We start from the raw sequence: 21,357 nt of genomic DNA, 5'->3' as shown, positions 1-21,357 counted from the left end.
GTCGGGGTGGGAAAGCCAGTTTTCCTTGTTACTCAGGGGTGTGCTGGGCCGCCTGGGCTTGCTGGGCCTCACAGGATATCAGTGAGGTACTGTTTTAGTCTCCATCTCTCTACCACCCCCTGGGGCCAGGGAAATCATAGTGGTTTGGAGTGCAAGGTGGAGATGTGATCTGGAAGCGCCTTGTGATGGCACTGACAGGGTGTGGGCTGACCTTTGTTGTGCGGCCTTAACTGCCTTTTAGGGCAGACCCATGGAGCTCTCTCCGACTGCCTGACTGGAGCGCTGAAAACCACGGTGACAACCAGCTAATACGGGTCCACACTGCCTGCCTCACAGGCAGCAAGGACTGATGTCAGCACCACTGTTCTGCTGGAGGACTGAGGCGCTGTAACCTGAGGGACCGTGGTCTTGCCCAGACCCTGCGGCCATCCTCATTCCCTCCTGACGTGCGTGCAGAGCCCGTGAGATATGGGGTGGGAGGGTGTTTTGTGCATATGTGATCACTTTCATGAAGGACTGTGGCGATTTAAATCTCGCTGCCCCTGGAATTGCCCTTCCTTAAAAACTCTCCCACCCCAAGGGGTCCAGCGTGGGTGCTGGAGCAAGGTCCTGTGTTTGCAGGACCGAGGCTCTATCCTGGAGGTACGGGGGACAGCAGCGCTTGCCCGGCAGCCACGGCCATCCAGAGGCAGGGCTGTGTGTGCAAGGCACACCGTTCCATGGAAGGGTGATGGCTAGTGTGTCAGGTTCAGGGTTGAACTGTGCAGACTCGATAAGCACACCACTTGAACAAGACTTGGTTTGTGAATTCTCCTTAGAAAAGATAATATTTAGTAATTATTTATAGCAAGAATTCTTTTACGTCCTCGGGCTCTTTTAAAATATTTTCTTATCAGAATATTTATATGGTGGACTGAGTGAAATAGAAACTTAGTAAAATATCAGTTCTTATTCCAAGTGAAACATAAATATGACACCATGATAAAGCACCTCAAATGACAATTTTAAGTTTTTAAAAATGAACATTTTCATACAAAATTTCAGGAACAGAGTGAATGCATAAAATGAGTTATATCTGTTTTAAAAGTGAGCAATTAAATAATCATGTGCAATTTTGTGGTTTTAAAAAATTAGCTTGTGATACGAGATTAAACACATTTTCTTTTTGAAAACAGGTTCACTTTGGCCAGCACATTCTGTATTTACTAAGTCATTAGGATAATTCAATGTTATAAAGGTTAGTTTCTGCTAGTGAGACCTTGAATAAGTCTTAATTTTTCTATCAGTGCAATTTTACTGAGACTTGAGCCTGTTTCAGAAACGCCTGGATGCAGGAGTGTGGCTAAGGAACACACCATTGTCTGTCTTATGAGGTGGTCTGAGATTATTCTCGGTGACTCAGTGTGACAGCCTTAGTGAGACCCAGCACAGAAAGCAAGTTTAAATTTATGGGGACCAGGGGCCCCATGTTATCCAGGTCAATTTTCTTTCTTTCTGGACAGTCTAGGAACCCCAACAACAAGTAGAGGCTGGAGGGGGGAGTGGGAGGCAAAGAAGGCAGCCTGGAACAATTGTTTGCCAACGAAATTCTGTTCATTGTATTTGTAAAAGTGATAACAAGTTTAAAAACAAAACAAAACACAAAATAAGGTCCAAGCCATTGCCACATTGGTAGGTGGTGACATTCTTTAGATTGCATTTGGATGCCCGAGGTGGGCACCAGGCTGGACCCAGGTGTCCTCGCACCCTCCTCTGCTAAGTCCTGTGCCTGTCCCAACCAGCGCGTGCTCTTAGGGAAACTCATCAGTGCCCGCGGCTCATTGTTTTTCCGCAGATTCTCCTGCATGGCTGTCGAGGCTGCTGCTTTCACTGCATTTGGGTTTTGGGTTTAGCCCACTGGGAGGATGTAACGTTTTGGTAATTTCCCATTGGCTCAGGTCTCACCTGTGTGTGCTGGGGACACAGGGCATCACTGCACCCCGAGAAGCCTCCTCAGTGCTGTCTTAGACTGGGGCTGGGCCAAGTAGGCTGTTGAGATAACGTGGTCTGTGGTTTAATGATTTTTTTTTTTTTAAGTATTCTAGGGCCATTTACCCCTTTCAGATGAGTGTTTTGAGTCTCTGTGCCCATCTGCTCCAAAAATGTCCTCTAACGCATTTCTAACAAGAAACCAGTGTCTAAGGTCAGGCTGCTGTTTTTACATGTTATACATAAACTCCTCAATGTCCATTTTAAAGATTAGCCATTTCTTTTTTAAAGATTGTATTTATTTTTAGAGACAGGGCAAGGGAGAGAGGGAGAGAAACATCAGTGCGTTGTTGCCTCTCCCGTGCCCCCTACTGGGGACCTACCAGCAACCCTTTGGTTCGCAGGCCAGCACTCAATTCACCGAGCCACACCAGCCAGGACGGTCATTTTTTTTTAATAGTGACTTCTTTTAGATGTCTTTTTGGAAGGTGTCCATCCCTCAAAATGGTCCATGGGAAACTTAAAATTCTCCCATAGCTATGCAAGGATTTCAGTGGTTTTAAGTTCACTTAAAAGGAATGAGCTAGGGGTAACAGGATCTGACAGCTATAAACAGAAATTGAATACTGAAAAACAAAAACCCACCCAACTACATTTTATATGGGATGGGAACGGGATCCTCAGCTTTGTCAGACTCGTGTGGCCAGATTCCTTTCCTGCATTTTGATATTTAATATGAAAACTTAATTGCTGGTAAAGGAGTGAGATTTGGGCCTAATTTCAAACACAAGTGTCAAATGTGGAGTCACATAGACAAATTTCAATTATGAATAATTGCCACGGAGCCTTCTTTGACACAGAGGACATGAGGACAGAGCGTTCATTCGGGCGCCTGGGAGAGAGCTGGCAGCTCCTGAAGAGGACCCGCGTGGGCACGTGCCGGGACCGGCGTAGTGGAGCTGCGGTTTTCACAGGCTGTCCCAGCTGCCTCGCCCTCCCGGCGCGCCACGTCCCCTCTGTTGCGTGCTCACTGTCCCTCAGGGCTACCTGCAGAGGACTCGACCCTAAAATAATCTTGAAGAGATTTTTCTTGAAACATTGAGGTGGGAACAAAAGATTGTTACTTGTCAGCCTAATAACAGATCTGGAGGTTAATTGGATTAAAAACAAAACAGCACAGAATCCAAAGCTCTGCAGAGAGAGTCTTTATTCGGATCACTTCACCTGCTGACTCAGCTGGAGGGGCAATTATTTTAGATTCCGGTAAAAAAAATTAGTTACCAATTCCTGGCAGAGCAACATTATATAGTCATTGGTATAAGCTACACTGAAACAATTCTAGAATTTTCTGGAAGGGGCTTGCGTATATTGACACCTTTTCAAATTCAAGGTTGAATCTTCAGTTTATAGGTCTGTTTTTGAAGGAACATTTTTATTTGGTAAGATCTGACACATTTATGTAAGTTACTAAAAACCTTTTAAAAACATACTAAAGGTTATGCTAAGAAAATGGCAAAAACACTTTACTACCTAAAATGATACGTGTCTGAGGAACATTCACTGCTTGCCAGGCAGGTTCCCGGTGCTTCACACACCCAGTCCTCATAATAATCACCGTCACCTCCTTCTGGCTGTGGACACTACGGAGAACAAGCGGGCTTGCTTAAGGTCACAGAGAGAAAGCGACAGAAGTGAGCACAGGCCGTCACAGCTCTAGTTCTGAAAGTAACCAAGCACTTTAACTAGTTTGAAAAAAAAAACTGAAGACGAATATGTTCAGACTGAAGCACCTCCCCACCCCCACCCCCCAAGTGCAACCTGACAAGCACGGCTGCTCTGGGTTAGGTGGGGCCTGCTTGTGGCACCCGCCCTGCCCCCCCTTTCCAGAACACCCCTGCAGATACAGAATTTCAGTCCCATCTTTTCCACACGTGTAAATTAAAGCCCAGAGGGGTAAACTGACCTGCTCAAGGTCAATAAAACTACATCTGGCAAAGCTGAGACCAGAATTCAAGCCTCCCGCCTGCCTGGCTGGCATTGTTCCTGTTGCAGGACTTGCTTCTGTAAGTCTGCTGCTCGAACTGAGCCTCAGTAGTGGAGAGACAGCGAAGTTACAGTTGCCCTTAGATCCTACCCTCTCAGCCTGGATGGGGTCGCGTAAACTGTTACAGAAGAGCAGTCATGACAGGTGGAAAAAATTAGATGAATTTTGTTGTTCCCGGCCTCCCATCCCAGGCTCATCAGCTAGCAGGTGGCACTGCCCTCACCTCTGTCTGTTACTGTTTCCCCAGGTGCAACTCCTTGGAAATATACCGTATTTTTCAGACTATAAAAGACGCACCCTCCCCCAATTTGGGAGAAATCATGGTTAATGCTGCTTTTGAGTTCTGTTTACATTTATATTGGTGAAATACTATGTTATTAAATATTTTACCACTTTTCCTTCAAAAACTTTTTTTTGTATATTCCTCCTTTAAAACCTAGGTGTGTCTTATGGTCCAAAAATTAAGGTACCCATGAAAAATCGTCACATTTTTAGGCATTAATGCTTCCCTGTGGAATTTGGGTTCCTATAATGTGAAACACACGCCACTTATTCTTTGTAGCTCTGAAAGTTGCTGAATTTGGGCTCTAGTAGCCCCTCTAACGCTATGCTTTTTTTTTTTTTTTGCAATATATGGTCATCTTATAACCGTTTTTGTTGGAGTCATGGATCCTTCTCTCTTGAATTCCAAGGATCCCATTTACCTGTGGGCCAGTCAGTTTGGTGCTGATGGGTTTCCTTTGTGGGGAGGGCAAAGGCTGGCTGGTGCTGGCCTGGAATGCCTGCTGCTGGCTGCACAAGCTGTGGCGCTGCACCTGGTCTTCTGCACTGGGTGTCTGGGTGCCGCAGTGCTTGGTCCCCTCACATCCTTGTTCGGTGGTTCCGTGTGTCTCAGAGCCTGTTGGCTGGCCATCACTTGTCAGTTTTTTCAGATGAAGGCTTTGTACCATTAGCAGACTTTAAATTTGGGCCTTTTTACAAATGAACATTTGCTGTTGTGTGAAAGATTTTGAGGTCTGCTTTCCATTCCTCCAGGTACTACTCTTTCTTGTCTGGGTCCTTTAATGTCTATGGAATTGTTGCAGAAAGAAGTTTAATGTCACATAAGCTAAATAAAGTGTTTTTCATAATTTTGGTTTTGAAATGTATTTGTTGGGCGTTGATATAAGAACTTTCAGCGATTAGGCCAAGTAGTGTTCCTATTCTGTTCTGAATTCTATTCTATTTTAGGTTTGCAGAGCCCTTTAAGAATTTGATGAAAACCATGGACACTCTTCCTGGAAAAAGGTACACAAAATGCTTGCAGAGAATTTCCGGAGAGTTAAGAATCTCTGACTTAGCTGTAGTGGACTTTTTAATCTCACACTGATCAATTATGACCACAGGTGCCCCGTGAGCGCAAGTAAAGTGAAGCCCACAAACAGAAATATATTTATAAACCTGGGTAGATTTTCTATAATTCCCTCATCTGAGTCAGTTAGTGTCATGCCCTGCTTTAAGGATGGGGAGAAAATCGTTCATTCTGGCTGAAGTTATCTTCATGCCAAGAGGCACGGGAACATTCCCCTCGGGTTGGGGGATGTGAAACCCTGACAATGTAAAGCCGATTATTGCTTACCAAGCCTTTAGGACTAATGCTGAGCATTGAGTGAAGAAAGGCTTCCCTGGCATGGGGCAGGGTTTATCCTGAGAATTAACAGCACCTTCCTCACTTTGATTTGCCCCAGAGCCCCTTCTTAAGGGCAGAAAAGGTCTCCAGAATAGCAACCCGCTTTTGGCTGAAAGAGAAGGAGGTAGAGATTCTTCTGCCTTTCGCATCTGGGAAAACTGGAGTGAAGACCTTCTAACCAACTCAGTGGCTTAAAGAAAAAGTTTGGGTAACAACTGCCATTTAAATTTCCCTCTGGGGTTATTGTAATCGATGAAAACAGGTGAATTATTTTAAAGAGTTAAAACACTCTGAAGTTACAAGGTAAAAAAAGTACCTTTCCCTCCACATCACTTCTAACAATTTGCTAAACTGAAAGATTCCCTTTGGCTGGTCCCTTTCTGCAGAGCTGCCTGTGAACCGCTGCACCCCAGGGATGGCGGATCCCCAGAAGCAGCGCCGCCGCTGAAAGGCTGAGCTTCCCTGCTGTCCCTGGAGACTTGTGTTTTGTGGAGGAGAGAGGGGACTGAGACTGCTGTTGAGTCCGTGGTGTCTCCCAAGGCGCAGGTCAGGAGTGGTTAGTGAGGAACTGGTTCAAAAACTTCCAATCACTGTCTTTGTTGAGGAAAGCAGATGGCTCTGCCTGAAGCAAGTGTCAAACATTATTCGTTCGCTTTGGAGGAGCTGGGACTAGAATAATCCGGGTGAAAGCACCTTTCCTTTTGTGCCCACCTTCCACACCAGGCTGCCCTTGGGGCGGCCTGCAGCACCACGGGGCACACACTGGGTACCTGCCACATTTGTACAAAGGAGTAGGTTTCTAGGTCTCAGAATTCAAACCCATTGATCCTTCCTAATGGTTTAAAATAATTTTTGTTCTCTGGAAGGTCACACATACTCTTTAGCTGCTTTGTAATATAATCCAGCACAACAAAAGTATGGCTATTTCTTTGTTTTATTGAGAAACATCCGAGTTGTACATATGACAAACAGCTTCAGGTGTATCTGCACCAACACCCCAGTGGCCAAACAGTTAACACCTGAAGCCATCACTTTAAATGTGAAAAGTCTTATAAAATTAACTTACAAAAATGTCCCTAAAAGTATGTAGTTTGGCATTTACTGTACATTAGTCAAAAGCTCAAGCTAAAATCTGATATTCTTTAAAAAAAAATCAAAGTTTACATTCATACAGATTTAGCATTGTTAAAAAATATGCACAAATAACCACATCCATGCAATATAATTTCTTTAAAAATTTAAAGCAATATAAAAGGGCGGACCTAAGTACTGAACAGAACATTTTGGTGTATAACCTGTAGATCAAGATTGCTAGCTGCTTGAATTTTAAACATTTAAAATGATTGTTTCAATCAGCCAAGAGTGCATGTGAGTTTCTGAACCACTTCTAAGGTGGAATCTGCCTGCTTATTTCTAGAAAATATACTATGTGATGAATACTACTGCTCATTTGACCGTATCAGCTACATTTTAATAATGCTGTTTTACAAAGAAATGAGAATTCACAAAGTGCTTGGTTCTTTAGGAAACTGCAGTTCCCAGAGATCCCAAAACCAGTGAAGTAGCTTTGCCACACTGTTCAGGGCAACAGCTGCCCGGGGTCCCTGCCCTGGGCCCTGAGGAAGTCATCCGCAGCAGGTCCCTGGACCGCGCCACTGCTCAGTCACTCACAGGCTGGTCTGCAGCCGAGAGTTGGGCACACGAGTAAACAGGCTGGTGGGGTGGTGCTGCTGGCCAGGCTGTGCCCCCTATGTGGGGGGTGGCCCATTGGTGTACCTCAGCATGGGGTAAAAGGACCTCGCAAAGTTGTTGGCCTGAGTGCAGCTGTAGTCCTGTTCGGAGGAGGGCAGCAGGCAGGCCAGGAGCAGCAGCAGCAGGAGCAGCAGCTGCAGGGGCAGCGCCACCCGGAACACCCGGGCGAGGAAGGAGCGCTGTGGCCTCGAGCTGCCTGTGTCCGTGGGGCTGGGCACCCTGTCAACAGAGCAGGTTGAGAGCTCATCAGGAGGTTCCAGAGGCAAAACCCACTCACGTTACCTGAGCTCCTGCTTACATAAGTAAGACCAGGACCTGAGGTTACAATGGGGCCAATTGCTGGGGTTTGGAAGAGAAGCCTAAACACCTTCCAGATAGAAAACCAGGCTTTTATAAAGATCTTGATTGTGACATTGGCAAGACTGGGGAGGTGATTGTGTGGAATTCAGTGCTATTACCTGCTGTCTGTCTTGTTCTTGCCTTTTGTTGTTCTCTCTGCTCCAGACTGCTGGATAAAAATAATGCAATTAGTGCACTGAATATAGTTTAGTTCTGTCAATGATGAAACATCCTTCCTTTTTAAATTATATACTTTCCTTAGGGAAGCTTCCTGACAAGCTTTTGAGACTAGAGTACTACATATGACCTTAAACTCTATGAGGTAAGAAATAACTGAGTTTGTCAGTCTGTTGTTAATGGAGATTAGGAAGCCTCTTTAATGGTAGAGGGGCTCCTGTGTTACACCACCCGCTTTGGCTCCAAGGAGAAGCCAACTAGGAGATAGCCTTTGAGTTAGGTCTTTAAAAGTGTATTTTAAATTTTTTATATCTTAGGAGTAAGCCTTTCCCTACTGACCAGCAACGTATGGTACCATGTTATCTGATGGGGCCGTGATGCCCCAAGTTCCTGTCATCTCAGTGACTTTGAAAAGAGCCAGGGTGGTTCCCACAGCAGGAAGGGGCCTCTCACCTTTGCCCGGGAAGCTGGCCCGAACGCTGCTTGAGGCTGCTCTCCGGCATCTACCTCGTCCAAGCTGGGCAGGGCCGGGTCTGGGATCTGAAATCCACACCCCAAGGGTTCACTCAGTTCAGGGAAATCAGAGACTATTCTGAATGCTTGAGTAGTCTCAACAGTGCAAAAATGTGCCTCATGCAGATTTCTTCCCTGTGCCACCCCCCCCCCCCCAGCCCAAATCTTTCCGGAAGAGGGGGCTCTTCTATTTCTCACTCCCAGCTTTGACAGGGACTTTTTCAGGCCAAAGGGAATGGAAACAAAGCCAGCCTCTTGCATTAAAAACCCATAGCACACACTGGGGGAGACCGAGTTCAGCAGCAGCAAGAGGGACAGAAATAGTTGGCAGTGAGCTCTCGGGAAGTGACCACATGGCCATCAAGACAATACAGTCTTGGCTGTACAGGATGAAATATGTACTCTAGATGCAGGGGCCAGTTTGGGGATTCGTTTGTTCTGCATTGGCACACATTTTAAAGAGCAGAAACTAGACGAACAACACAGAGGTCAGAAGAGTGACCAGGACAAAAAAAGAGGACTTGAAAGTGTGGCACATGAGAAACGTGAAGGCAGGGCAGAAAAGACAGAAGGGTTAGACTTGTTTTTAAATAACCCAGCCATACTAACAGAAAGTTACCCTGGCTATATCCCTCTTACAAATGATCAAACAGCTTCGAAGAGCTGACGTAACTTTTTGAGGCCACACGGCTACAGAGGGCAGAACAAGACTCTACTCCAATGGCATGCTGGCAGCCCGCCTCTCACAGCAAGGCTGCACCCCTGCTTGGCCGTTTGCATCTAATATGACGTCTTTATATTTAAAACCCACAAGGGGACTCACCCGGCTTCCCTGTAAGGACATCAGGTCTTGAGACACTTGCTCAAGTAACTGTTTGAGTTTCTTCTCAATAACGTGAACCTTCTCTTCGGCCTCAATGTAGTCATCTCCATGCCCCTTAATAAGAAGGCTGTCTGAAATCTCTTGTAAGGTGTTTACTTGGGGTTGATGTTCCACCAGCTCCTTTTCCAGTTGCTAAAAACAAGGTGTGAAACAACAGTTTATCCAAAGGGAAGCTAGTGTGGCTGGATGAGGCTTTCTCACTCATCCAGGATGAATGATGGGTGGTGCTCCGGAACCATCCCCTTTTGCCTGTCTGTCCTCAAGCCTAGCCTCACTCAGAGAGCAAGCTGGTGACGCCCTGCCCCTATTTTTTACTCCTTCTCATTCCGGAGACAATTATGTTGCTGGAGGAGTCAGAGGAAAGAAGTGAGAGAAGACAAGGTCCTTATCCATTAATGGTGGGAGGTCAAGGGAAAATCTAAAGTGGGTTAATTGAGAAGCAGCAGCTGAAGCAAATGATTTAGAAATACAGAGGAAGCTGGTAAGTTCACTTGTGTTGTTGAGGATGGTTATCTTGCTCACTGTCCAAAATGGTAGCCACTAGACAACATGTGGTATTTAAGTTTAAATTAATGAAAATGAAAAGTTCACTTTCAGTCAAAATAACTACATTTCAAGTGCCCAGTAGCAATCATACTAGGCAGAGCACATCCAGAACATTCCATCATCTCAAAGTTCTATGGGACAGTGAGTGCTATCCTGGAAAGCGTGGCTTTACAAAGATTTGAGTACAAAAAGTGTTTTTTAAACAACAACCAGGAGCATTGTGATTAAATTTAAAATTAAACCACATAAACACGTGGATAAAAATGTCCACTTGAGTGCAAGTGAGGACTCGTGTTAACATATTAGTGAAATGAATGTATGAAAACACAAGCGACCTCCACGAAGTGAGCCCTTTCTACAGCGGATGCAGAAAACGCATACATGCGGACAACTGAGCTTCGTATTTCCCCCTAAATGAGCCATATTCACAAGGGAAAAATAACCCTTCAGATGGCCTTAAGTTTCGCAGGGTACTGCTGGATACCTTTGTCCCCAACTCCTGAGCGTTGAAGACTTCCTGCTCTTGCTTGGCCTTGGCTTTTCTTCCCTGCAGGTCATCCTGCTTCAGAACTACACGGGGATGCTCAGTAGACACCCATCGGCACCGTTGTCCCCAGAAACACTGGGGGAGGCCACCTAAGTACTGACCTCCTGACAGAGGCCAGTGGCAGCGCAGACCCCTTCGGAGGAAAACTTACCATGAGCTCTTCCTGACACTCCAGGAGAACCCGGGGGCCTGCCTCTGGGTCAGTGATCTGAGCCTTCTGCCTCCGGCTCTCGGCATTTGCTAACCACAGGAGCAGATTTTGACTCAACTGGTGGAAGTCCTTAAAAAACAACACACATCATAACATTGACCTTTTGCAAAACTGAGAAGGTGTGCTTGCTATTTCTAGTCCACCAGAGTCATCTGCTCGTCTTGTCTTATCCAGTGAATAAAAGGGCCCCAAAACAAGGAAAAGGGGGAGCAGGGAAAGAGAGAGCCCTTGGCACAGCCTCTGCAGGCAGGATGAGTTCTGCCGAGGGAAGAATGCTGACAGAGAGGTGGGGCTTCAGAATGCCCCCTCTGGTATGACACAGGGGGCCCACACGCGTTATTCAACAAACATGCTGGGTTCAGTGGCTGAAAGAGACAACCCGATAGGGACAGGCTGTGGCCCAAGGACAGGGCTGTCCGTGGGCTTACTGGTGACTCATGCTTCCCAAGATCGGGTCAGAAGTAACATGTGCTGAGATTACAAGCATGCAGGTCTAAAAAGAACTTTGTGAAGGAGGCACTAAAATGATTCCCATTTTTCAGGTGAGAATATTGGATCCAGAGGGTTCAATGATTTGCCCAGAGTCGCACAGCTACTATAGGCTGCAGGGCAGGCTGACGGGTTCCCGTGCCAGGGCCAGGTGTCTTCTTCACTCTGCTACACAGCCGTGCTGGCAAAAGGGCAGCGAGGGGGTAGTGTTGGAGTGGTGTCTCTGACCATCGGAGCGCTTGTGGGAGCCCTCACACTATGTGTGGGCCTGGCCAACAGAGCAGGAGAGGCCGGCACCAGGCCTCTGAGACAGCAGGTGGGTCTCTTTGGAAATGAATGGTAAAGCACACGTTTCCTAACACAAGCCGTATTTGGCTGTGCCAGAGCAGCCTGACGATGATAAAAATATCCGCTTCTCCCACCCACGTGGGCCTGGCTGTGTCCAGGACTGGGCTGTGGGTGCCGGCTGTGGGTGGCGTACCTGGCACTGCATGAGCGACTGCCGTAAGCCCTCTCTCCAGCTCTCCACGGCACCCAGCACCGTGTCCCAGTGCTGCCTCAGCTGGCCAACTCTCTCCTGGAGCTCTCTGGACTCCGTGCTCCCAGTCTGCAGAAATTCCTTGCTGTTCACGTTGATGGAGACCATTAAAGGCTTGTAGGTATCAAAGGCTTTTAATATCTCCTACCGCAGAAGAAGACACCGGGTGAGGCACTCTGAAGACAGTGATGTTGGGGCTCATTTTGAACTTCTGTGGGGAACAGATCTTCCAAACACTTCTCCAAGCCGAGGCCACAGAAACAAGAGCGACCTTGCCTGTGACTGGCTGGGAAGTGTCAGGTGGGGGAGCTGCCTTACATGGTCAGTGAACTTGGCCGGCCAGCTTAACCAGAGGCCAACTCCACGGGACCTCCTGAGCTCTAGGCGACTTACTAACATTTCTGGACCAGATGAAGTATGCTTAGTTATTGTGCATTTGCCCTTCAGTGTCACAGAAGTATAATTCCTTAGCGTGAACGGTTACCTCTAATATACAGGGTCCAGCACAAATAACTCCCCTTCATAATTACAAAATCATAAGCATATAATTCTGTAACAACACTATCACACTCAAGCATAGCATATGACATTTTAGGTGAAATGTTCAAATTAAAACCATAAATTATGACACCCATATTACCCTACCAACCACACTCAAGCAGGCCTCACATCTGCTGGACTCTGCATTAATGCACAAGACAATAGCACAAGTATGAAGGCTGCCTGGACCCCCAGCTCCAAGCCCCTCCCACATCCCTGGCCAGGCATCCAGTGGGTGAAGGCCGAACGTGTGTGTGACAAGTCCTAACTGTGTGGCACAGTAACCAGAGCAGGCCACAGAGCTCACAGTGGGTGAGCGGGTCCTCCTCCCCACCTTCAACGCTCCACCTGCCATCTGGGTGCACACAGTGTAGAGGGCGCTACCTCTCAGCAGCCACTAGCACCTCCAGAAGAGCCCACAGCTGCCTCTGAGACCATCTGCAGACGCTCTTCTGAATGAAAACAAAGACCTGCACCTGTGTCCTTGCCAGGACCAGACCAACAGCCACCACACACCACCTGCAAGTTGCCAGCATCTGCACGTGCACTCAGAATTCCCCTTCCGCTCCCCCCCCACCCCGACTTACCTTCAGGCTCTTCACTCTGAGCTCCATTTCCTGGATATCAGAGGGGGGTGTGGCCATTTTTAACGTTTCTAGCTCTGCTTCTGTTTTTTTTAGCCAGGTGGTAATGTCGCTGATATCAGAGTTCAGCTGCTGCAAGTCTTTTTTCATTCTGAGTTTGTTGCGAAGTTCTTGTGCTTGAATCAGCTCCCATCTGTCAAAGGCACCTGGGATAAAAAGCAGCAATCACAAAAACGGATTTCTCTGCCTCCAACTAGTTTAGCATCAGGGTGCTGAGACGGACAGGGGATGCTCTTTGCCAGAGGCTCAGCACTTGGGAGTCATCACGTTCCCTGGAATGTGGAATGGCAGGTTTCCCTTGCTGTATGTTCAAGGCCAGTGCCACCGTGCTCCCCCTAAGGCTAGCAAGGGGCGGCTTGCTGGGGAGCAGACCCAGCACGTTGCCAGTACGTGTTCTGGTCCTAAGTTCAGCATTTCGGTTCAGGCCATTTTTAGGGTCCTTTCTCCTTTGGTCTGTGAACAATCAGGTCAGTGCTATCAGCTTGACTTGAGTAATTATTTTTATAATCACTGAGCTGGGCTTGTGAGGAGACACCTGACTCATCTCTTTGATAATCATCTTCCTTTGTCTTATCTTTACGTACAAATGAAGTCACTGAAACACACACTTCCTCATCTGAGCTCATTTGGTCTATATTTAAGAATAGCTTTGAAAGTGAAGTGAACAGTCTAGGAATGTATTCATAAAAACAAATCAGCTAATTCTAAACTAACATGGGCTGCTATAGGGTAAGTGTAGCAGTTCTGCCGAATTATATAGTTGGCCAATTCCTAATTAATGTTCTCTCAAGCTGTGACTTAAAATAAACTCGTGGTTAGCCCCAAACCCAGACTCTCCCTCTCCACCACGGCTTGTTTGACGGTACCTGACTGCTGCGCAGTTACGGAGGCCGGCCCCTCGTCCTCCTGCTGTGGGCTGCCGTTCAAGACGCCTGGGCCTTCTTTGCCATCATCTGAACCTGGAGATAACAGCAGCTTCACCTAGAATGAGCCAATTTTACGTGATCATCTGTAAACTTAGAAGGCTGAAGGGTATCTTGGTTCATGTTAACGGGTAAAAGATGAGGACAGGGCGCCCTTTCCTTCCAAGGTTAACTTGCTGGAAATACAAGTGCTTAGTGTGCGGGTGGCACTGATGAGCAAGCAGAGCTGATGGCCGAAATAAAGCCTCAGGAACGGCCCAGGGAGCAGGAGGCAGTGATATGTGAACATTGGGAATAAAAAGATTAGATTTAATTTTTTAATTGATTTTAAGAGCGAGGGAGAGAAACAATTTAAACACTTGTTTGTTGCTCCTTGTATGTGCCCTGACTGGAGATCAACCCTGCAACCTTGGCCTATCGGGACGACGCTCTGAACAACTGGGCAGCCCAGCCAGGGCCTGACCTGATTTGAGGCTTCCCAACACTCTTCACGTGAGCCATGCAGAAAGAGTTAAAGCAACTAAAACACTCGAGCTCACCAGACAATCACTGTGTTAGTGCGTTCACATTTGTACAGTGTTTTACGAAACTTGTGTTTTCCCTGCTAGTCACTCTGTAGAGCTGGAGGTGTTACTGTCACTGGGAATCAGAAATGCATGGAGGACAAAACTGCCTCCCAGGGCTGTTTATTACCAAGCACTTATTGTTCACTGTTCTTCTGTTATCACAGAGCTGACTGAGCTATTACCTCTGGTCTTTCCAAAAACAGATGTGTCCTTTTTAGAAAAGCCTTGGTTTCTTTGGATTGTGTCTTTACAGCCTACTTGTGTGGAGTGAAAAAAACCCTAAAAAACCTTCAGATTTGTGGTGACATGCCTGATTTCAGACACCAAAAAGCAGGTAGAGCTGTAGAAAATGGCCAGGCGGGGAACACGGGCATGGTTGCTGGAACTACAGACGTAAAGCAACCGTCAGGTGCTGGCATCTCTCCCCCCGCAGGCTGTGAGGTCTTATTCTGCACAGAGAGGCAGATTAAAAATGACAACTGCTTGCTAAGAACTTCTGAATTTGGCACGGACAGTCCCTTATCAAATGACTCCAGTCTGACCACGTACAGCCAAAGATCTCCTCTGACTACGTAGCCCTATTTACTTCTAGACACAGAGGGCATTTTGAGAACCAATCCAGTGATGCTAACATTGCTTCTAGTTTTTCTAAGAGATGGCACTAAAAATGCACAGGACATTTTATTTTAGACTCCCTCATCGCTAATTCTCTGTACTGAGGATGATCTGGGGCCAACATTAAATCCTCGGCTGGCTGCCTCCCAACAGCTGCGCAGCCAGAGGCATGCCAAGGACGCGTGTTGCCAGAGGGAACTGTAACTAAGAAGGAACCGTCGCTGTTATAAATAACAACAACCAACTACATACACAGTAGTGCATAGTAGGAATAACAATCACCTCCTTGGTAACCTCATACACACTGACCCTACAACAGTTTCATCAGGCACGTGTATCCCCAGGTGGGGCAGGCTGACTGGAGGCCAGGCAAGTGCTCACGGGTCCAGAGCGATTTACCGGCAGGACTGGGCATCAAACTCACGTCTGCCACAGCACACGGTCAAATCGTACTAGATATGAAGTCAGAAATTTTGAATAGGAAGTGTGATCAAAAGAAAAAGACAATGAAGGTTTGGGAGCTCAGCAGCAGCTCGGGAAAGCCCACACTTCCCCTCTCCATCATGTGCACGGCTGACTGACTCAAGAGAATAATCACAGTAATGTCACGTCTGCACACGCAAAGGTGGTTGTTGGCTAGAAACCGATCTTTTACTATAACCAGTTTTCCCAGGTTCTAATGAAGCGGTCAGCTCAGCAGAGGCACTGTCACCCTGGGAAACGTGCCTGGGGAGTGAGCACGCTCTACGTACACCAAAAGGCCTCTCCTGAGAACGTTAACTATTTACTCATGCACTTGGGCGGTACTCCCGGTGGGGTGAAGACTTACGTAGGCTGGTTTGTAAGGGGTGCTGGAGTCTGAGGGGCCGGGCTGTACACTTCTGTCGCCTCCCATTTGTTTGTAGCGATGCTTCGGACAGGAAGGACTGTCAGGAACGTGCCATGAGTGGCCCTCAGAAATGGATTTACCTGAAAGAAAAATAACAAGTGACAGTCCATTCTCTCCAACCAAAGGATCCCTGTTTAGTTACACACGAAAAGGTCATGGGTCACATGGCATCAGGTTACAGTATAATATGAGTTCTGCAGCTTTCCTTGCAAAGCATGCACGTTTGCAAAATGTCAGTAGGTCCCAGGAGGGAATGGAATGAGAGACATGCAGCTGAGCAACACTGGGCCTTAGCTAAATGGGTTCATGATGGAGCATGACGAACACATGATGTGCTAGGCGATGAGTGGCATTTTGGAGCGGGGTCTCTAGTGGTGGGGACGATGGCAGCAAGCTGGGTCTGGGGCCCAAGGCTAAAGGCCATTCAGGGTGAGGGGAAGAGGAAACATTAGGATGGACTTGGGGACCAAAGGGCCTTGCCCCACCACTGCAGATGGGACGGGGCAGGGAGTAAAGCTTAGAGCTGCGAGTCAGGGAAAGGAGGGTTTCTCCTGCGACAAATGCAACAGTACCTCTACCCCGCCTGCCTGCTCACCCACCCTCTTCCCAGGACATCACCATAAGCGAGGAAACAGCTCCACACCAAGCCACCATGAAGAAAGCTTGGTCCATGCCCAAGGACTGCAGTTAGACGGCGGGAAAACAAAACTTTAAAAAGGCACCATGAAAAATCCCCTCCTGCGCAGGCCTGAAGGGGAGCAGAGGGACACTGGCGAGGCTGCTCTGGTCTGGGCGGGGTTTGTAAGGAGCACGCAGGCATGTGTGAGTACGGCAGTGTGAATACACCATGGCACGAGGACATGGTGTCCACGGGAGGCGGGGTCAGACACGACATGGGAGCGAGGCTGAGGATGCAGTGTGTGCCGCGGGTGCTGCCATGTTGAGACACATGCACGGGCAGGGGCCTACCAGAAGATGCTTTCAAAGTTTTTGTGGTCATTTTAAGATATGCCTCAGGATTTTCAGGGATTTCTACATCTGAAAAAGAATAATGTCATTTTCCTCACCGCAGGCGTCTGTACATGAATGCCCCTGTTTTAAGTTAAAACAATTGCAATGCTGTCGGCTGGAAGGAGAAAAGTCACTACCCTTTACCTGTTTCATTGAAAAGCTTTAAAAGAAAACCAGAAAGATTTTCTCCAGCCAACTCCCGACTGTCCGGAGCGGTGGTGGGGGAGGGGAAGTGCACGGAAAGAATGAAGGCACTCAGCCTACGGACACGCTGAAAATCTCGGCTGACGAGCACTGACGGGCCAGAGCCACCAGCGAGCAGCCCGGATGTGCCAGCGTGAATTTGTTTTCTTCCCTCTCACCCCATCCGTGACAGGAGTGAGCCAGCTCTCAGGTGAGTCAAAAAGGGGCAGGACACAACCTAGGAAGCCACTGGAAGTCTGGGTCAGCCACAAGCTGGCCTCTTGCTCATCGAGAGTTGGCCGTGCTGTTAAAAGGTGCTAAAAACACAGCTAAATGGATCAATGTCAAGGGCTCTGGAAAGCCAGGCCGCTTACCTGACAGAGCACTGTAGTATGGGCCCTCCTCGTCTTCTTCGTGAGAGGAGGAGCCCCCCACGTCACCTGTGTGATCCCACTCCAGAGGGATGGAGTCCACGCTGACGGGGGTCTCGCAGCCAGACCGCTCGGGCCCCAGTGCTGGGGGCACCAGGTGACAAAGGGACTGAGGAGACGAGGGCTCCTCCATCTCTCTCCTCTTCCGCCAAGAGTCGGTCTGGATCTCTCTGGGGTCTTCCATGTCTGCTTCATTCTCGGAGGCCTCCTTTTCGTCTTCCAAGCCCTGAAACGGGAGCGCCCGGTGTTCGGACCTAACCAAGTCACAGGCACCCGCGGTTCCGAGGAGCAGCGGGAGTCGGCCTGCGGTCTCAGGTGCCCCGCGGTTCCTGAGAAGGGCCACCAGCAACGTTTCTGAGGAAACTAAAAGGAACCGGGTTCCCAGGCCCTGTTCGTAGTCATTACAATTCAGACCATCTGGTGTGGGGCCTAGAATTTGTAATTTCCAAAATGCTGTTTTCTTTCCTAGGAAAAACCTTAAATCTGATAATCTTAAGTTTAATGGCAGGCTCTTCCAAGAATAAGAAAATTAAAAAGAACTTGGGGCTATTAGAGTTCTGAATAAGATTCACACGTTCAAGGACCATATGTACCAGGTCCTTTCTTTTTATCCCCCATCTTATTGTTCAGAATATAGAACCTTATTCTCCCTGTGTTATAATGACTCTAAGAACAATGACTATAAATTGCTACAGGGTTATTTTTGAGGCTACGGTGGTGAAGAAATTCTGTTTGAAGACGAAGACACAAAAAGAAAGGGCAGCCAGCTGTGCTGGTCAATGGTCATCAGAAGCTCCGGGCACGAAGGAGGGAAGTGTGAACGACGGCCTAACTCCGCCTGGGTTTCCCCAAAGGCCCCTTTGTCAAGGGAGAGACATCACACTGCTTGTAACCTGGTGCTCTGGGCACTTCAATGGTGAGAACGAAGCACCAGGAAGGCCCAGACAGTAAGAGCTCCCAGACATTAAGATGCGGGAGAAGGCCAATGCATCCTGAGTTAGTGCTGTCAGCAAAACCAGAACAGTTACAAAAATGTCCCAGCAGAACTGACACATGCCGGAAAACCCTGTCCCGAGCAGCACATGGGAAAACGTGTCAAAGGGGCAAGGATGTTCAGAAGTGCTATCCTGCCCATTGGGCAATGGGACCTTCTAAGTAACTGTGGCTCCGTAAGAGTAGAAACAAACTTTTTCGACACAGCTTTTTAAAAAATCATAGAATAAACCACTGTTAACCATTTCGTGGTAAGTCTGGTCAGACACCAAGTCTGTGTGGCCCGGGAGCCCTCCCGGGGGGCCGCTCCCCTTACCGGGGTGTGGGAGGTCAGCCGCCGGTGGAACCGGGCCACCCTGCCGAACACTTCCTGGCAGTACCGGTGCAGTTCCTCCAGCTCGTCTTCGATCACCACCGCGTCCAGGGGCTCACTCTTCTGGATCAGCTGCTCCCCAAACACGATCAGCTGATCGATCTTGTTGGTATTTAGTGTAATTTCCTGTTGGAAACCCTATGTGGAATATATGAGAGGATTTCAAAGAGGGAAACCTCTCTGAGGATTCAGACAATGTCTGTTTCTTGTAAGACACAGAAAAAGCATCAAAATGTCATCATTGTTTTGTTCCTTCACCAAGTACTCGCTAGCTTCATCAACTTTTACAAGGTGACAAAGATTTAATAATTTAAAACGACTGTACATATTTTTCCCTCCCCCTCTGGGCACTGACTTTTCCAATTAAAATAATTCTAAAAGTCTGACACGGACCGACATTTACTGTTAGTGGATGGGAGGGAGAGACCTTATCTTAGTGACACCTGGTGGATACAGAAAACTCCCCACAGTCCGTCACCAATGGGCATTTGCTTGTTGACACAGTGCTAATACTCATTAGTGCCATCTTATTAGGGCAGACAAATCTCCATCTCCACTTCCTGTAAAACCGCACCGAGGAGGGAATGCTGCGATACTACAGTGTGACACAGATCAGCTGCAACAGCGGGGGAGGAGAAGGGGCCTGCTCTCGGCCCCACTCCTGATGCAGCTCCCCCGTCACACTGCACCTGTGCACGCGGACCGAGGGCTGGGGGAACAAACAGCAGCTCATGGACTTCGGTCTGGAACCTGAAGAGTGCTCTCTGCTTGGATGATTACAAATGACAGAGAAAAAAGGGCCCTGTTCCACTGCCCCTTGGCTGCAGGGAATAGTCAGTCTCCTTGCTCGTGATAACGCAGCAGTACACAGGTGGATGCAGCCGGGCTGCTTGAACAGTTCTGGAATCTGCTCCCAGGGTATCAGGTGAAATGTGTACTTGGCCTGGTCTCCTCTGCAGAGCTGCATTCTTTTCAGAGGGGCCGAGGGGGAAAGCCTTACGTTCAGTTGGCGCATCTTGTCGTCGGCGTCGCTCTCGGAAAAGTGCTCCACGTTGGTCAGCTGCAGGTCCATCTCTGTGAGCCACACCAGGATGCTCTCCCGGGTGCCCTCGAATTCTTCCCTTTGATTGGTGAAATGCTGCAAAGGGGGAAGAATAATACATTTTTGTTGATGGCAGAACGAGAGTTCAGGTCGACAGCAAGGTCACTCCTGGCTGAAAGGGAAGGTGCCTGCAGTCCTCAGAGAGAAGCCCGTCCCTCGGCACCCGGGGGCTCCCAGGGCATTCAGGCACCAGCGTGGGGCCAGGAGCCCCGGGCCTGCCCGGTGTGACACCGAACAGGCTCCTCGGTTTCTCTGAGTCTCGGTGTCCTCCCTGGCAAGTAAGGGTGGGGAACAATTAAGACCTTTAAAGTCCTTTTAGCATTTAAAATTCTCTAATTCTCTGTCTGTGATCTTCCCAACCTGTCCTTGGAGGAACCCCCTCAAAGCCCAAGCCTGGCACCTTGCCTCTTTTACCCACTGTCTGTGGAAGCTTTTGCTTGACAGGATTTGGTAGCTCTAAAACAGACAATCAGTGATGTGGGGCTGAACCTGGACCAGTGCCCCGCTTGCCTCCACTGATGTGATTCTGGATGTGTCTCCCCAGAGAAAGAAGACCCTGAGGCGGAGATTCATCCCCTCCAATTCAGGGTGCCTCTCAGGTTCCCACGTCATAGACGGGCAGTAGATTCCCAAACAAACGTAGCACTCAGTGCCAAATGGGGCGTCAGACTGCTCCCAGTCAGGTCAGCAGAAGACAAATTAATGCGAGGGGTGTATCTGGAAAGCTAGCCAGCGTCTCCCTGAGCGGTTTAAAAACCCCAGCAGCCCCGACTTCCGTTTGTTCAGTGCGGCCCCAACAGCGCCCTGCCCCGAGAACAGGAGCGGAGGTCACTTCTCTTCCCACAGACACACGGCGCTCTGGTCCTGGCAGTTCACGCCCGGCTTCACAAAGGCTGGCATCACGCCTCTGAGTTACAGAAATCTAAGATGAATGCCTACGCTAAAAAAAAAACAAACCCCTCAAACCCAGCCTCTGAGGTTAGTCAGTGTGCTCCGAAATTCAGGGAATTGCTGTCTCCAACCCTCGCTGTGCAGAGAGGGCTTTGTCCATGTCCCTCACAGCGCCAGAAGCTCGACACCAAAGCAGGCGGGTGGGCAAAGCTGGCCTCTTTCTAGACTGCGGCCCAGACTCCAGATGGCAGTCCACCCCCGACCCCGCCCCGGGCAGCCTGCGAGCTAGCATGCACACCTTCAGGGGCTGCTGAGGACGAAAAAAGAAATTTGTTTGGCAACATAAATCACATAAACGTGTTGTGCCTAAGAAGCCTGTTCTCGGGCAAAAGATGGCTTAGAAAAACACAAAGAGCTGGCAGCTCTGGGCTTGCACAAAAGAAAACAACGTTAAGCTCGCGTGGGCCTTCCACAGAATCCTCTACCCTTGGTTACAAGCCCGAGATCACGCATCACTTCT

The 21,357-nt window shown here is 48.4% G+C and overlaps 1 protein-coding gene and 1 long non-coding RNA gene across 12 annotated transcripts in view; one reads left to right on the top strand and one right to left on the bottom strand.

The window, feature by feature from the left end:
• Positions 1-2,304: 2,304 nt before the first annotated feature.
• Positions 2,305-6,861, top strand: LOC118497191. The gene is made up of 2 exons (XR_004899727.1): positions 2,305-3,071; positions 5,243-6,861. It is a non-coding gene; the product is annotated as an uncharacterized LOC118497191 (long non-coding RNA).
• The window catches only part of SYNE2 (spectrin repeat containing nuclear envelope protein 2), a 293,026-nt gene continuing 278,266 nt past the window's right edge, over positions 6,598-21,357 (bottom strand). For 7 of the 11 annotated variants that reach the window (XM_036010867.1, XM_036010872.1, XM_036010896.1 and 4 more), the window contains 13 exons: positions 19,845-19,982; positions 18,788-18,982; positions 17,422-17,704; positions 16,823-16,891; positions 15,794-15,933; positions 13,727-13,841; positions 12,804-13,006; positions 11,620-11,820; positions 10,590-10,718; positions 9,286-9,477; positions 8,403-8,489; positions 7,892-7,941; positions 6,598-7,652 (listed from right to left, as the gene is read on the bottom strand). In XM_036010867.1, the coding sequence (XP_035866760.1) occupies positions 7,430-7,652; positions 7,892-7,941; positions 8,403-8,489; positions 9,286-9,477; positions 10,590-10,718; positions 11,620-11,820; positions 12,804-13,006; positions 13,727-13,841; positions 15,794-15,933; positions 16,823-16,891; positions 17,422-17,704; positions 18,788-18,982; positions 19,845-19,982 (2,025 nt within the window). In that variant the 3' untranslated portion in view covers positions 6,598-7,429. The remainder of the gene's footprint in view (positions 7,653-7,891; positions 7,942-8,402; positions 8,490-9,285; positions 9,478-10,589; positions 10,719-11,619; positions 11,821-12,803; positions 13,007-13,726; positions 13,842-15,793; positions 15,934-16,822; positions 16,892-17,421; positions 17,705-18,787; positions 18,983-19,844; positions 19,983-21,357) is intronic. The other 4 variants (XM_036010877.1, XM_036010869.1, XM_036010888.1 and 1 more) reach the window with 4 other exon arrangements.

This window comes from Phyllostomus discolor, chromosome 1 (assembly GCF_004126475.2).
Source record: "Phyllostomus discolor isolate MPI-MPIP mPhyDis1 chromosome 1, mPhyDis1.pri.v3, whole genome shotgun sequence".
In the NCBI taxonomy this organism is placed as follows: domain Eukaryota; kingdom Metazoa; phylum Chordata; class Mammalia; order Chiroptera; family Phyllostomidae; genus Phyllostomus; species Phyllostomus discolor.
Note: the sequence above shows the minus strand (reverse complement) of the source record. Positions and strands in the feature narration are given on the sequence as shown.